At 44.5% G+C, this 17,091-nt stretch overlaps 2 protein-coding genes across 3 annotated transcripts in view; both read right to left on the reverse strand.

Moving 5' to 3' along the window:
* The window catches only part of atp2a1 (ATPase sarcoplasmic/endoplasmic reticulum Ca2+ transporting 1), a 15,047-nt gene extending 10,483 nt beyond the window's left edge, over positions 1-4,564 (reverse strand). Inside the window, exons 1-5 of one of the 2 annotated variants that reach the window (XM_076995675.1) lie at positions 4,078-4,564; positions 2,913-2,930; positions 2,731-2,813; positions 551-655; positions 131-269 (exon numbers count right to left, since the gene is read on the reverse strand). In XM_076995675.1, coding sequence (XP_076851790.1) covers positions 131-269; positions 551-655; positions 2,731-2,813; positions 2,913-2,930; positions 4,078-4,195 — 463 coding nt within the window. In that variant the 5' untranslated portion in view covers positions 4,196-4,564. The remainder of the gene's footprint in view (positions 1-130; positions 270-550; positions 656-2,730; positions 2,814-2,912; positions 2,931-4,077) is intronic. The other variant, XM_076995674.1, reaches the window with a different exon arrangement.
* A 9,628-nt stretch (positions 4,565-14,192) lies between these two features.
* Positions 14,193-17,046, reverse strand: LOC143503690 (uncharacterized). The gene is made up of 4 exons (XM_076995683.1): positions 16,319-17,046; positions 15,714-15,824; positions 15,473-15,610; positions 14,193-15,121 (listed from the first exon to the last, which is right to left on the reverse strand). The coding sequence occupies exons 1-4, from the start codon at positions 16,319-16,321 to the stop codon at positions 15,035-15,037; spliced, it is 339 nt and encodes a 112-aa protein (XP_076851798.1). The 5' UTR covers positions 16,322-17,046; the 3' UTR covers positions 14,193-15,034.
* Positions 17,047-17,091: the final 45 nt, after the last annotated feature.

The raw sequence follows: 17,091 nt of genomic DNA on the forward strand, positions 1-17,091 counted from the left end.
AAGATCTGTCTTTCTCAAGGACATGGGGCTCACGTGTAGTCCTCTCCCTGACACCCATGCACTACCCTCCACCCTGTGGTGTCTCTCGTTCTGGCTGTTCTGCTGTCCCTCGCTCCCTACAGGTGAGTACCTGACACCTCCACTATATCTCCGGGCACGATCTCCCTGGCCTTGATCCTCTGCACACTCTTGCGGTCGGCACGGTACACCTTGCCCATCTCTGGCTCGTACTCCTTCAGAGCTTCGATGGCGCTCTCTGCGTTCCGTTCCTGCAGAGACAAAAGCCCAGCCCAGTTCAGTTCCTACACCCTCTGTCCACTCTCTTCCAGCAGGGTACACCCTTTCCACTGGAGCATTGTTGTCTGTGTGGACTTTGTTGGGTCTGAATAAGCAACTGTTAAAACAACTCCTATGGTATTCATTTGTGTAGTGGGACTGTAAACATTGCAGGTGTTAATTTATTTCACAGTTTTTGCGGTGCTTGCGTGCGAGTGCATGTATTTGTGTGTTTTTGAGTTTATGTGTATCTATGCGTGTGCGTGTGTCCTACCTGCCAAACTCCAACCACTGCATTGGCGATGAGGATGAGGAGGATCACGAAGGGTTCGACAAAGGCCGTGACCGTCTCTTCCCCTTCTTCAAACCAGGCCAGGACCTGACGGCCAACATTCACCCATTAAAACAGCATTCATCAACTGTAGACAAGCGTATGTGTGTGCATGTAGGAAGTGTGTGTGTGTGTGCGTATGTGGGTCTGGGGTGTGTGTGTGTGTGCGTATGTGTGCTTTTGCTCAATGTCAGAAGATAACAGAATAAGACATTCACTATCACTCCATTCACTATCACTCCATCTCCTTTACACTAGTTACGTACACTTCTCCATCCCTCTCCATGGGTCTAAGTCACACTCATCCCCCTTTAGGTGGAGGAGGTGGAGGATGAGGTAGAAGAGGAGGTAGAGGAGAAGGTAGAAGAGGAGGTAGAGGAGGAGGTAGAAGAGGAGGTGGAGGAGGAGGTAGAAGAGGAGGTGGAGGATGAGGTAGAAGAAAAGGTAGAGGAGAAGGTAGAAGAGGAGGTAGAGGATGAGGTAGAAGAGGAGGTAGAGGAGGAGGTAGAAGAGGAGGTGGAGGAGAAGGTAGAAGAGGAGGTAGAGGATGAGGTAGAAGAGGAGGTAGAGGAGGAGGTAGAAGAGGAGGTGGAGGAGAAGGTAGAAGAGGAGGTAGAGGATGAGGTAGAAGAGGAGGTGGAGGATGAGGTAGAAGAGGAGGTAGAGGATGAGGTAGAAGAGGAGGTGGAGGAGGAGGTAGAAGAGGAGGTAGAGGAGGAGGTAGAAGAGGAGGTGGAGGATGAGGTAGAAGAGGAGGTAGAGGAGGAGGTAGAAGAGGAGGTGGAGGAGAAGGTAGAAGAGGAGGTAGAGGATGAGGTAGAAGAGGAGGTGGAGGATGAGGTAGAAGAGGAGGTAGAGGATGAGGTAGAAGAGGAGGTGGAGGAGGAGGTAGAAGAGGAGGTAGAGGAGGAGGTAGAAGAGGAGGTGGAGGATGAGGTAGAAGAGGAGGTAGAGGAGGAGGTAGAAGAGGAGGTGGAGGAGGAGGTAGAAGAGGAGGTGGAGGAGGAGGTAGAAGAGGAGGTAGAGGAGGAGGTAGAAGAGGAGGTGGAGGAGGAGGTAGAAGAGGAGGTAGAGGAGGAGGTAGAAGAGGAGGTGGAGGAGGAGGTAGAAGAGGAGGTAGAGGAGGAGGTAGAAGAGGAGGTGGAGGAGGAGGTAGAAGAGGAGGTAGAGGAGGAGGTAGAAGAGGAGGTGGAGGAGGAGGTAGAAGAGGAGGTAGAGGAGGAGGTAGAAGAGGAGGTGGAGGAGGAGGTAGAAGAGGAGGTAGAGGAGAAGGTGTGTGACTACAGACTGCATGTGGGATTTGCTGATTTGTATTTTCATCCTCCATTGTTATTATGACTGAGTGAACAAGGGTCACTTACAGAGAGCTTGTGGACTGTGGCGCATAACAACCTTAAAATACACACAGTGCAGGTGGCTGAGGAGATCAGCTGAGGAAGGAAACCCGAGTCTGACACACACACACACACACACACACACACACACACACACACACACACACACACACACACACACACCTTCCCCGGGCCTCCTTATCCCTGAACCACACTGATTGAAATCTATACAGGGAGGCAAAAGTTCTGATTCAACTGACTAGACCCTAGAAACTTCATAAACCATTCAACTTTCTAACTGTACACATTGTACAAGCGATAAGGTCTTACTGTGATCAGTACCTAATGGCTGAGTCAAAAAGGCTAATAACACTTTACCAAAAATCCAGAGAACCAGTGGATCTTTTGACAGAGAGACTGTGTATGATTGAGAGACTGTGTGAGAAAGACAGAGAGAGAGAAAGAGAGACAGGGAGAGAGAGAGGGAGAGGGAGAGAACTCTATGTCTGCTCTAACGCTGTATACCATGTAGCCTCTGGATGGACAACTGAATACATAGTTTACCCACAATGCACTGCTCAGGGTTGCAGGGTTGAAAGGGTTGCTTTTTGATTGACTGGACGGCATGGCAATGTGGGAAATGGAGTCTCTGTCCTAATTCTATAAATAATAGATAACTAAAATAGTTTCTCCAAGAAGTAATGCAAGAAAGGGGCAAGGGCTAATTTCTCTGATATAATTCTACAAAATGCATATGGTTGCTTTGTTGATACATTTTGTTTTACTTACAAAAGAGATGCAGGCAGCCAACAGCAAAATCCTGACCAGCAAATCTTCAAACTGCTCCACCACCAGTTCCCAGATTGACTTACCTGAAAGAGAGAAAACGAGCACATAAACACACTACTGAAACACAAACTGAAACACTGAAAACAACCATAAACTCCTGAAACTGTCAGAAGAGAACTCACCTTCCTCAGCAGGCAGCTCTGTGATTGGTCCATTCGGTCATAGCGAAATGATCAAGAGAAGAACAGAAAGGTAACATTATTAATTACTTATATTTTCACAATTATTATAATTTTTTTATTGCATGGTGTTTTGCAGTTGATATATAAATTATTGCACATTAAATGCAAAACATAAATACCCACGCAAATATATTAATACCCACATTAATACTTACTTGTGGGCCTATATTAATAAAGTGAATATATAGCTAATCCCCCAGCTGTGCCATACCATGGTGTGTCAGCAGTGATTAGTCCTGTATTGGACATGGGCCTGTGATGCTGGCATCTGGTTGAGCTGATAAAGATGGCCCTAGCCACATGCTACTCTCACTCTTTACTCTCTCCTACCTCAGTGAACGTTCACCATCATTTTCCTGTGCTTTAATCTGTTCTTGCCTGTTACTAAGGGACTGCTGTGAGCAATCTTCCCATCCTCACATGCACTGGGGAAAATGGTAGCTGTCAACGTGGACGTGAAGTTGTTAGATACAAACATGTCTCCTTTAATCATTATAGCAATGTAATTCTCCACCATCATTCTCCTCCACCATCATTCTCTCTATCATCATTCTCCTGCACCATCATTCTCTTCCACCATCATTCTCTCTATCATCATTTTCCTCCATCATCATTCTCTCTATCATCATTCTCCTCCACATAACTCTCCTCCATCATCATTCTCCTCCACCATCATTCTCTCTATCATCATTTTCCTCCATCATCATTCTCTCTATCATCATTCTCCTCCACATAATTCTCCTCCATCATCATTCTCCTCCACACTCATTCTGCTCTCTCTCAACATTTGGGTGGCTAAGGTCCCCCTGTTGTGGCCCACTACATACTCCCTACACCATTTATCCATTATAATAACCAAACCATAACCATTTATCCATTGATCCATTATCATAACCATAGCTATTGCTTCCTCAGATCATTCTGCCCTCTCCCTTCTGATTTGATTACATTACAGCACTGTATTGATGGAAAGCAAAATCACGGTTTTATTTCTCCACTCAGTATCTTCGAATATTATTGTAGTGTTGAGTCTATTTAAAGACACAACTTCTTTTCCCTCATTCATGCTCTAGCCACCTCTCCATATGTCTGGTGTCTTTCTCACCGTTATAGCCGTACTTGGTCAGGTTCTTCTTCACCTGGTCTGGAGTGAGGCCTGTACCCTCACTCACGCTGAAGTGAGCCAGGCACACGGCCGCTTCCTGGGTGTGAGCACCCTCCATCCACACGGGTCCTGGGGACGCTTCACAAATAACCACAAGAACCACTGTGTGACCAGAACCACGCTGTTCACAAACAACGCTTCACAACCAGGTGTTCAGGTGTTCGCGGGTGTTCACTCGGTCAGTTCTGAATCCTTGGGGGTGTTCACTTGGTCAGTTTGCTGTCCGTTCTAGAACTGTTGAGCTAAAAAAAAACACAGAGAAACAAGAACCACCGACACTTCCTCAGATAGAGGATTAGGGACTAAATAAGTGCCTCTGCTCTCTCTTTCTCTTCCCTCTCTTTCTTTCTCTTCCCTCTCTCTCTTTCTCTTCACTCTCTCTCTCGTTCTCTGCCCCTGCTGCCCGTGTAAATAAAAAGTGCTAACTCCTGTTCATCTCTGTACAGTTTTATAAAGAAGCCCCAAAGACCCCTTGTTACTGTCACTCCCACGTGAGGCCTTCTATTGGCTGTGCTGTAGCATATATGGGGCTAAGGGGCAGGCCTTGGTGGAGGAGAGGGGAGGAGAGGGGTAACTGGGTGATGACGACGTGTCTGACTGCTTTAGCGACCGCCTGCAGGGTTGCTGGGGCAGGTTAACCTTGAAGTGGGGTTTGAAAATGGTGTCTGTTGTTGGCATGTTCAGTGCAGGGGGATGGTATGGAGCTTGGTATTATGGTGTGGAAACACATGGTGTGTGATGTGGACACAGGGTGTGTGATGTGGACACATGGTGTGTGGTGTGGACACAGGGTATGTGGTGTGGACACAGTGTGGTGTGGACATAGGGTGTGGTGTGGACCCAGGGTGTGTGGTGTGGACACAGGGTATTTAATTAGGAGACAAGGTGTGTGGTGTGGAAACAGGGTGTGTGGTGTGGAAACAGAGTGTGTGGTGTGGAAACCGATTTTGTGGTGTGGTGTGGAAACAGGGTGTGTGGTGTGGAAACGGTGTGTGGTGTGGACACAGGGTGTGTGGTGTGGACACAGGGTGTGTGGTGTGGACACAGGGTGTGTGATATGGAGGGAGACGAGGGCATGTGCCTTGGCTGATGGCTCAAGGGTCTTACTGCATACATATGGCATCAGCAAGGGGTCATCAGGGCTCAGTCTAATCAAGGAGGTTCTTACCATTACTGAGAGGGACAGAAACGACTGTGTGTGAGTAAGAACATTGTTCTGTTCAGGGGATTAACACCCTAAAGTGAGGACACACGTGTGCAGGGGGTTGCGTGAGTGGGGGGTTACGAGAGAAAGACGGAGACATTGAAGAAGTAGAGAGAGAGAGAGAGAGAGAGAGAGAGAGAGAGAGAGAGAGAGAGAGAGAGAGAGAGAGAGAGAGAGAGAGAGAGAGAGAGAGAGAGAGAGAGAGAGAGAGAGAGAGAGAGAGAGAGAGAGAGAGAGAGAGAGAGAGAGAGAGAGAGAGAGAGGTTGGTGTGTGGGGGTTACAGAAGTAGATAGAGGAGAGGTGTAAATTCCCAGGTAAGAGAGTGTGGGGGGCACTGCAGCACTTCACAGGGGTGGAGTCACCAGGCCTACATAACTAGGGTTAAGAGTGTACTCGAGAGGAGGTACCATGACAACAGGGTCAGTCCGCATCACTATAGACTAAATACAAGGAGGAGAAATGATACGTGTTCTCTGACTGGACTGAAGACACCCAGAATGTGAGCCAGAAGACTCCAAAGGTTTAGCAAGCCTCTTTAAACATCTTCCCCACAAAACACACATGTACGTCCACACACATACAGAGAGAGAGAGAGAGAGAGAGAGAGAGAGAGAGAGAGAGAGAGAGAGAGAGAGAGAGAGAGAGAGAGAGACAGAGAGACACAGAGAGATAAGGAAAGGGGGGAGAGGGAAAGAGAGGGAGGGAGATAGAAACTGGGAGGGAGAAGAAGAGATAGAGAAAGATGTAGGAAGAGGGAGAAGGGGAGGGAGAGAGGGAGGGAGTGGAAGGTAGAGTGGAAGGGAGAGAGGGAGAAAGGGCATAAAACAAAGGGGTTTCCTTCAGCTCTCCTTTCTCTCCCAGCTTTACACATGGGTTCAGCTGCTGTTCTGTACTTTGACCTTCGACCTTACCACAGATCGGTCTGTTGGCGCGTGCCTCATGCGGCTCAATGACATTTAACTCAATATCCCCCACGATCATCTTACATACACACACACACTATACAATGCTCTCCATATGCTACAGACGCATGCAGGCTATATAACACTCCAGCCCTCTAAATGATCTCAGCAAACATTTGTTCTGCACTGTTCTACATGTTCTATTCTGTTGGTTCTTTTGCCCCTCATGTTGACAGTGCTCCTGGTCCTCTGCCTGTGTGCCTGTGTGCCTGTGGGGGGGGGGGGGGGGGGGGGGGGTGTAAAGGGGGTGTAATGATGCTGGACATGCTCTGTAATTGTCCATGTATTGCATCATTGTAAATGCCTTGTCACTTATTATTTGTTGATTATTTGTTACAAGAACTGCAATTGTGGCAGGGTGTGTTTGAATTTGATGACTGAGAATAAAACCCCACCTTAATGAATCCTCCCCCACCTGATCAGTGTATCTCAGTCTGTCCACTTTGTGTACCTGACTGAATAAAACTCCACCTGAATTAATCCTCCCCCACCAAATCCTCTCCCACGGGGTCCCTGACTGTAATAAAACTCCGAGTGTAAAGATCCTTGTAGTGATCAGTAAAACACCTGCTGGTGTAAAGACACTTGCAGTGATTAGTTAATCTCCTTCTGATGTAAATACCCTTGTAGTGATCAGTAAAACTCTTCCTGGTGTAAATACATGTAGTGATCAGTAAAACTCTTCCTGGTGTAAAGACCCTTGTAGTGATCAGTAAAACACCTTCAGGTGTAAAAGACCCTTGCAGGGATCAGTAAAGCTCTTCCTGGTGTAAAGACATGTAGTGATCAGTAAAACTCTTCCTGGTGTAAAGACCCTTGTACTGATCAGTAAAACTCCTTCAGGTATAAAGATCCTTGCAGGGATCAGTAAAACTCCTTGTGTAAAGACCCTTGCAGGGATCAGTAAAGCTCTTCCTGGTGTAAAGACCCATGTAGTGATCAGTAAAACTCTTCCTGGTGTAAAGACCCTTGTAGTGATCAGTAAGATTCACTTACATATCTGTTCCACTTATCAATACCACTTTCCAATCACATTTACACTTTTGACTGGCATGTAAAATTCTGCCTCTTTTTGGAACAATGTTTTTTTTGTTTTGTTTTTTTGGGATCATGCCTCTTATAACCTTTCCACTGTGACCTTTGGTACTTTGTGGTCACACCAGGCCCACAGATAGCTGCAGGTGTCCTTGTGGCTGCTCCAGTGTCATCCAGTATGGTGGTCAGCAGTAATCCAGTAGTCCCAGTGGCTGGAGATCTGGGCCTGGTCCTGCATCCAAGGACTATAAATGTGCAGCGTCAGCTTTACTCAGCTGTAATATTTCAGCATCCATAGAACAGGCCACAAACGAGCATCGACTAAAGCACCATAGTTGTTATTTCTGGTTAGTAAATCAGGACTGTGTGTGTGTTCTGTATCAAATGTCAAACCACTCATGCAACCACAGAGAAAAATATAATTTGTAAAGTGTGTTTGCGTGTGTGTGTGTGTGTGTGTGTGTGTGTGTGTGTGTGTGTGTGTGTGTGTGTGTGTGTGCGCGCGCGCATCCCTGCAGGATAACAACAGAGACACCAACACGGACACATGAAGAAGTGGAGGAGGGGGTACAGGAGGAGGAGAAGAATAAAGAAAGAGGGAATGTTGGATAGATAAGAGAAGGGAAGATAAGGCATTCAGAATAGTGTATGGCAAAGGAAGGCAGGGGCGCAAACCTACAGACAGACAGAGCGACTGACTGAAAGACAGAATAAATCATGATATCATTTAGTGTATGATGGTAAGTGGCACGGTGACTCCTGAAAGAACTACAGCTTATTTTTCTGTCTTCCTTCCTCTGTGATGTCACTGTTGAAGGATGATCAGGTGGAATTAAAGTGTGATGGTCTTGTGTGTTTCGTCTTTCCGGGCGGGGGGCTTTGTGAGATGCATGTGGAATGTATGAGGTGTGTGTGTGAGGTATGTGTGAGCAGTGTGTGTGTGTGAGAGAGAAGTATGTATGAGGTGTATGTGTGTGAGGGGTGTGTGTGTGTGTGTGTTTGCATGAGGTATGTGTGAGGGGTGTGTATGTGTGTGCGCCTGTGACAGTTGTTGGACAGGAATTGTACTACACTCTCAACACCATCTCAGCCCTGTCCCTATTCCTGGTGCTCTGTTTCCAAGCCTTTACTAATTCAGATAGTAATGTAATGAACACCACCTACACACACACACACACACACACAGACACACACACACACACACACACACACACACACACACAGTGAGAATGTACACACTTTCTTTATAATACCATTCATTAATTTCTGTTGCATTGAGTTCACCTTTGCCTATCCAAATGGATATGTAATAAATTTATGAATATAATTTTATTGTATGTATTCCTATTACTGTATTTATGTATTTATTACTTTACCACTATTTAACAGCAAATCATATAGAGCAACTGGAATCAGTCATTATAATCACAGGTAAAGTGTGAGACTGCAGTGATAACCCTAGAACCACAGGACATTACACTGTCAGTGAATGCAGCTGATGGTGTTTGGTAACTGCACTGATGTCAGAGCCATAGATGCGATGGTGTGACTGTGTGCACACAGTTGTGAAGCAGCGTATTGGTGAGCAGATCAGATATGAGGCCTGAGTGAAAAACTGTTAGAGGCTCTTACAGGACGAGAGCCTTTCTGATGGAGTAGTTGCTAACACCAGTTAATTATAGTGAGGGATGTCCTTGGGTATTCTTGAAAGAAGAGAGGGTAGAGGATATCCCAGCACAGGCCCCGCCCCTCCCCAAATGCCCCGCCCCCTCCCCAACGCCCCGCCCCTCCCTGTTTGTGTGTTATTTTTAGTCTGGCAGGTTCAGGCCCCATTGCTTTACTCCCAAGCCTTACAAGGCCCAGAAAGTATGTTGCCAAGCAACTGCTCATGTTTTGACCCAAACACAAGAGGACTCGGCGATCAGTCCGCACCGACGTCTCCCACGGCGATGATTAGCAGTCCGTCTACGCTTCCACAGCATCATGACCAGCACAACACTGTCAGAAAGGACGTGGTGATGTCAGCAGTGCTGCTGGTTTGATACTAAACCAGTGGTTCCTCTCATTAATGATGTTAACACCAACTCTGTCTTGCCAGCTATCATGGTCATTGGTGAAATATTTTAGACACATTTGAGTACAATTAGACAACAAATGCATCTTGGGAGCTGTTGTATAAGAGTGTGTGTATGTGTGTGTGTGTGTGTGAGACAAAAGGGCACAAGGGTATTAATGGACTGTGTGTGTGGGAGACATGTGGGGGTCATTGAGGAGTGAGTGTTACTACCAGAGCTGTTTACTGTGACACCACACAGTGAAAACACAATCACACACACACACACACACACACACACACACACACACACACACACACACACACACACACACACACACACACACACACACACACACACACACACACACACAGAGGCACACATACAGGTACACCCACACGCACACATGTGGTTGTCACTAACTCAACACAGAAAGCAGTGCCACTTATGTAGCACTTGATAAATCAACAGACCATTGTCATTTTCATCCTTACAGCACGTATCAGTTTGGCTTTTATGAGATTCGTTTTGTGTGTGGGGTGTATGAACACAACAAGACTTTGAGCCATGCAGACAGTACGGGGTGGACAGTACGGGAGGACAGTACGGGGAGGACAGTACGGGGAGGACAGTACGGGAGGACATTACAGGGAGGACAGTATGGGAGGAGAGTACGGGAGGACATTACAGGGAGGACAGTACGGGAGGACAGTACGGGAGGACAGTACGGGGAGGACAGTACGGGGAGGACAGTACGGGAGGACATTACAGGGAGGACAGTACGGGAGGACAGTACGGGGAGGACAGAACGGGGAGGACAGTACGGGAGGACAGTATGGGAGGACAGTACGGGAGGACAGTATGGGAGGACAGTATGAGAGGACAGTACGGAGAGTGAGTACGGGGAGTGAGTACGGGGATGAGTGTTCATATGTGTTGAGTTCTGCTGGTGTTGAGTGCTGATGGTCTGTGTTTAGATGATGAGGTCCAGTGGGCAGAGTCAGACGTGTCTAACGTTACTACATGGATTCGCACATCCAAACTATTTTTCTAATAATAATTAGAAGGCCAATGCTGCTCTCTATTAAGGCTATCTCTCTCTCTTGTGTGTGCACCTCCATGCTCTAAAGGTGTGTGTGTGTGTGCACAGGCATGCACCACCCGGCTCTATAGGTGTGTGTGTGTGGATACACTCGACTCCCCGGGCGTTCAGTAGGGGGTGGGGGTTAGTTTATGGCTGCTCTGTCCTTGGCTGGCGTTGGTCTCTTTGTTTTCATGGACATGTTTGTCAGGGTTGCATTTCATGGTGGACATTCCTGCAGCAGACAGAGAGGGGCAGGCGTCTCACGCCAGAGCAGCTCTGCAAACCTGCCAGGCACACGTGGTGTGTGGGTAGAGAATGAACCCCGCAAGGCGCAAGTGGTGTTTGGGGAGAAAATGAACCCTGCAAGGCACACGTGGTGTGTGGGGAGAGAATGAACCCCGCAAGGCACTTGTGGTGTGTGGGGAGAGAATGAACCCTGCAAGGCACACGTGGTGTGTGGAGAGAGAATGAAGACAGCTCAGACAGGCCATATTTCACAGTCTCACATCTGACTGCATATAGCCATGCACATGTACACACACAGGCAAGAGACTCTGATCACACCAGGCAGATACACTTGCTGTAACTCACTTGACATCTCTCAGTGTAAATCAGCAACAATTTAATTTGAAGAAACCCTCCAAATGGAAATGATGATTATTTTAGCTAAGGTAGCATGCATGGACATGTATAACATAAACAAAGACAAAACAAAAATAAATGAGCTCATCTAAGAACACTAAACCACTAACTAAATTGTAACCTGATACTTAAACTGTGAATTGACCATGGGTTACCATGGATACTAACCATAGATCCTGGAGGAGTTTATATGAGAAAAAAAGAGGTGTTAGACATCAGCTTGTCCACAGTAGTTCAGATCATGTGTTTAATACCGACATACATTTAAATAATTTGCATAAAACAGCTGTTAATAAGGGTCTGTCATTCTTCAAGAAGAAGCCAACCAATTAGTAGCAGTGAACTCACAGCAGGTTATATAAATGTGGGGAGGGTGACATCATCGCATCATCATGAGAAGCCCAGTGAGTGTTTGGAGAGTCCCACACCTCTGTTAACATACAAATGTCCATGCTATAGTGTTAAAAGACAAGGATCAACTTGCTCAACAGATGGTGTGAACAGGTTCAAAATAGACTTATGCACATATGATACTCTTATCATAAACTTGCCATGAAAGGTGAGAAAATATGAAGCAATATGGCAGAGGTGTGAAAGTGCTGTGGAGTCCAGCAAAGTTAAACCTCCTAAACCTGATTAGTGTGGTGAGGGTTCTGCTCAGTTAAACCCCTTAAACTTGGTGACTGTGGTGATGGTTCTGCTCAGTTAAGGCCCCTAAATCTGGTGACTGTGGTGATGGTTCTGTTCAGTTAAACCCCCTAAATCTGGTGACTGTGGTGATGGTTCTGCTCAGTTAAACCCCCTAAACCTGGTGACTGTGGTGATGGTTCTGCTCAGTTAAACCCCCTAAACCTGGTGACTGTGGTGGTGGTTCTGTTCAGTTAAACCCCCTAAACCTGGTGACTGTGGTGGTGGTTCTGTTCAGTTAAACCCCCTAAACCTGGTGACTGTGGTGATGGTTCTGCTCATTTTGGTTGAATCAGGTGTGTTCAACAAACCACACTGGACTCCAGGTTTATTGCATGATCAATCCAATGTTACTAATCACTAAAGCTTTGCTGCAGTGCAACTCTTTAGAACTATACTCGGACTCTCCTGTAATGTACCAGTCATAGATGTTTAAAGGTGTTGAAAAGCATTTTATGATATGAGAACGCTACCATTTCTTAATGTTTATTAGACCATTTAGTCCATTTTGTTTTTGGTGGTTTAAATTAGTATATTATTATGCTAAGGTCTAGTGCCAAAATCACCACAGCCTAAACCGAACAGATATACACTGCAGTGGTGCTGGATATACATTTTCCAAAAGTTGTTGCTACTTTTCCTGATTGTAGTAATAGGTCCATATTTCAGGTTTTTATGGCAACCAAGCAGGATCACATCAATTACAAACAACTGATTACATAAACCAGTGTGTCCTGTTTTGTTGAAATGAATTCCTTTGTAAACTAGCTCACATAAGATATAAGATGACACTTTTTAAAGCAACCTTCTTGGACATTGTGGATAAAGACTGACCTCTGCTGGCCGACTAAGTTCATTAATTCATTAATTCAAATACTTCATTTTCCATTAGGAACTTCATTTGTCAAGTGGTAAAAGACAAACACACCAAAAGAACAATAAACACATAAACAACTAAATATATAAATAAGTCATTGATGTATAAAAAATACAGTGAAAAAAAACTATCTAGGAGTTCAAAAGGCAAAACAAGTAAACAAAACGGAACCAAAAACAACAACCAATGACACACTGAAACAGGGTTCCTGATGCTGTTGCCATGACACTTCGTGACCTGTTATATTTGCCAGAGGGATTGACAGTGTAATATAGATGGGTTCCTCACTTATTTGGCTTTTGTCTGGTAAATTCTGCTTAGAGATTGTTCCTGGCCAATGATGTTATGGCTGATATTGACAGTGTAGTTGAGGGGTTGTAAGTTGATTGTACTCATTGCACCAAGCCAATGTCATGATGTTTTTGGTTGGTACTGTTACAGAAATTATGTCATTCTTGATTAGGTCATGTCATTTAGATTATAAGAGCTCATTATGAACATTATGATTTAGTACATGTAATTTGATTAGACAATAATGAAGTGTATTTCAGTGTAATCATGTACTTATGTTTAGTTCATATTATGCATGTGTGCTATACAAGGGGAGTGCAAAGGGTAAGAGCACTCTGTTAACTGGTAATCACTAGGCTACTTGGGCCATTTAGTTTTCTCTGCATTCAACTGATATATCAATTTCTTCCGCTAACTCTAGGGAAGTCCATATTAGGAGATACACATGTGAGACAAAGTAGCCTGCTGGGCACCTATGTTTTGGAACATGCTGTGCTTAAGATAACCTGCTTGCTAGAACTGCTGAATTGTGTTTAGGATTGTATATAAGCAGGGGGACTGCCTTGCTTTCAGAGTTGTTATGTTTAGATGAGACTCTCATGTCTGCGTCAGTCTTGTGTCTTTGTCCTATTTATATATTTTAATAAATTAATAATTTTAACCATGTCTGAGTCCTCATCCATTTTCAGAAAATTTCCACGACAGTACTGATTCAATAAAGACTTAGGCTATAGAAGAAGTACTTAGAGAATTGATGGCTGCCCTCAAAGTCTTATCATCTTCCTAAGGAATGATAATCTAAAAGTAAAACCTCATCTTAGAACAGTATACCAACATTAAAATATGGGAGTGGTTGTGTGATGGTCTAGGGCTGTTTTGCTGCTTCAGGACCTGGAAGACTGGCTGTGATAAATGGAACTATGAATTCCGATGTCTACCAAAAAATCCTGGAGGAGAATGTCTTCCAGTCTTCCAGGTCCTGAAGCAGCAAAACAGCCCCATATATATATATATATATATATATATATATATATATATATATATATATATATATATATATATATATATATATATATATATAGTGGTCAAAATGGGTTCACAAAGAACCATAGATGTAATGTTAATGAAGAGTCATAAACTCCACTTGTTTTGTGGAATCGGAATACACATAAAACACAAAATAAGAAAAATATTTATTTCCTTTTCAAAGACTAAATAATTAATATAAAAATAAAAATGTAAAAATATTTGCAAAATTACATGTTAGAAAACAGGTGTTTTGACCAAGTATCACAGAAGAAATATATGGGATAGAATTTGTTTTTGAAATACAGAACACAGTATATTAACAGCACTGACTCACTTACTCATGGCTGAGGGCCAGAAAAGTCTCAGGACCAGAAGTTTAAAATTATATGGTTGCTCCTGTTCAGGGTTTATGAACAGTTATGCAGATATTTTCAGTGAGAACAAGAGAAAGTATCACAACCCAGAATCAGAGGCACAAGGGCTAAATTAAAAACACTTTGGAAACAGAGGTATGACAATGGCACTCACACACTTATCTGTACATTTGAAATACAGGTCAAAAAGTGTTCAATTCAGCAAAAAACAAATAAAGGTAAATTCTGTCTCCATCTCCATGTCTGAATTTGTAATATGATTCCCCTCACATTCTCATATATAAAGTACGTGTGTCACTCAATAATGTTCTTAGTACATACGTTATTTGCTTTTGTTATTTTAATTTTTTGGCAAACTATCTTTCCTCGTGACCGACGAATAAGCTCATAATTTTAACAGGTATGAGCAACGAGATCTCAACACTAGGTGGCCTACTATCCCCCTAGTAACTATGTTTAGTTACAGGGGTGTCCAAACCTTTTGCAGTGAGAGCCAGATTTGGTGAGGTGAACATGTGCCCATCAATACAGCCTGGTATACTATACTATATATAGTATAGTATAGTATAGTATAGCATAGCATAGTATAGTGTATCATATATGACTCTCATATGGGAGATTTGCAAGTACAAATGCGCGCGCTCCTCCCACGGGGCTTCATCTGAATTTGATCTCGAAGCAAATGCAGTTGACGGAGTCACACTCCGGAGGCTGGCACGTGCAGGCACAGTCCCAGACAACACACTGCGATAGAGGAGGCGAAACGTTAAACACAACACTCAAATCACGTGGACTTAGCACAGATCCTCACTACATAAAAGATACCGTGAAATGTAGCATTTGAAAACGAAGTTCTTCACTGGGTCGAAGAGTGTTTTCGTATGTCAGGAAAAGTATGAAGCTCGAGGATCTATGATGGCCGGTGTTCTTCAAATTATTTTAAAAGGAGCGACTCTAAAAGGGTTTGGGGTAAAGGTAAACATTGTACATTCTCTTTGTATAAGAGGACGTGCTGATCTCATATCTGAAATGCATCTTTTTTTACCCCCCAAGAAATAAAGTAAAGAAATGAATACCATTTCCACGCGCACTTACGCTGGGAGAGGGGCAGGAGTGATCGAGACACGCGTGCAGGTTCGGGGGGCGGCAGTCACACGACTGCGCGCACACGTAACAGCGCTCAAACGCGGACACGCCCGGGCAGCAGTCTGCACACTGGGAACTGCACTGGGGCTGCAAAGAAACAATGAGAGAGTCAGATCACCGAGAAAACGTGGCTGCGCGGCGCGGTGTAGTTCCTTTTCCCGTTAAAACGACAAACCCTCGCAACACCGACCCTGAGACAGCGGTGACACCACAGGACGCCCGCCAGCAGCAGCATGTACAGCCCAACCGTAACCATGACAACGGCGGGGAGCGGCAGGGGCAGAGCCCACGACGGGGGTACCTGGAGGGTGGGGGGTAAATGACAGTGTAAGACACGTAGGTGTGGTTTAATGTACAACGACATGGCTGAAAAACAAACGAATCGGCACAAGTTTAGTTATGATTGTTCGGCTGCTAAAAGCTAAAATAAACACTTAAAAAGTAAAAATACAAAATCTGACCGCCTTAAAGGGGACATCTAGCTGACTTGGTTAACTTCTTAGCTAATACAGACTTATTATAAACCTACAATGTGAGATTTGCCCTGAAATATCGGGCTGCTAGCAGCTAGCCGGTTAGATTACGTGATTTCTTAGCTAACGCCATATTTACGGATGTACAACAACATATAACCTAGCTGGTCAGTTTGTTAACTTTGGGTAACTCGTTATAACGAGTTCTGGTTAATGGATCTCTTCGTCTGTCGAGCTAGTCCTGATATTTAGCCAGTGGTCATAACATCTCATCTCCAGAGCAGCTAGCTGGCGCCAGCCACGCTTGAGGGCTCATACGTACCATCGTTCGTACACTCGCGCGTCTCTTTGTCCTTTAAACCATTTTATTAGCTAGTTTTCATATGCGAGAGCGAAACAGGGAGAAATAAGCAGTTAGACAGCTAGTTAGCACAGCTACGTTTCATAACCCCCGCTCTAGTGTATCCTGGTGAAACAGAGATAGCTAGCTGGTGGAGCAACGTTGTCATAGCAACAAGCTAAAAGTACTTCCCGTAAAGTTGGGGTTGGGGTTAGGGCCATAGACATATGTCTATGGTTAGGGCCACCAGAATGGTGGCTCATCCACGAACTAGAAGTCTTCGGTGGTTAGGCTTTTCATAAATATATTTATAGTTCGTTTTAGTCACAGTTCATTATAAAAAATGCAAAAATAATACATCCTCAAATATACTGATGACAACAACTATCTAATGACAGCACATTCCACAAATTGGTTGTTGCATAATTGAAAGTGCCACTCCAAACGTTTCCCCCACGTTTTGGAAGATTCCCAACTGTAAGGCAGAGATACGGAAACTCTTGGTGCCAGAGAGCAAAGAGATGTTGTTCTGACTCTCAGTGTGGAATCGCTAATAAGTTTTATGTGAAGAGAGAGGGAGTGTCATTTTTTGTACCCCTAACAGCTAATTCAAAATCCAGCACTCAAGGAACTATTTCAGGAATTAAGCTTTTGTACTCTGACTTTTAGATTGGTATCTCCAGTCAAAATGACTCACTCAGTTCTGTTACCAAGTTCTGTTCTTGCATTTCACTTGAGATTCTTGTTCAGTTCCT

The sequence above is a fragment of the Brachyhypopomus gauderio genome, chromosome 2 (genome assembly GCF_052324685.1).
Source record: "Brachyhypopomus gauderio isolate BG-103 chromosome 2, BGAUD_0.2, whole genome shotgun sequence".
NCBI classification, from domain to species: domain Eukaryota; kingdom Metazoa; phylum Chordata; class Actinopteri; order Gymnotiformes; family Hypopomidae; genus Brachyhypopomus; species Brachyhypopomus gauderio.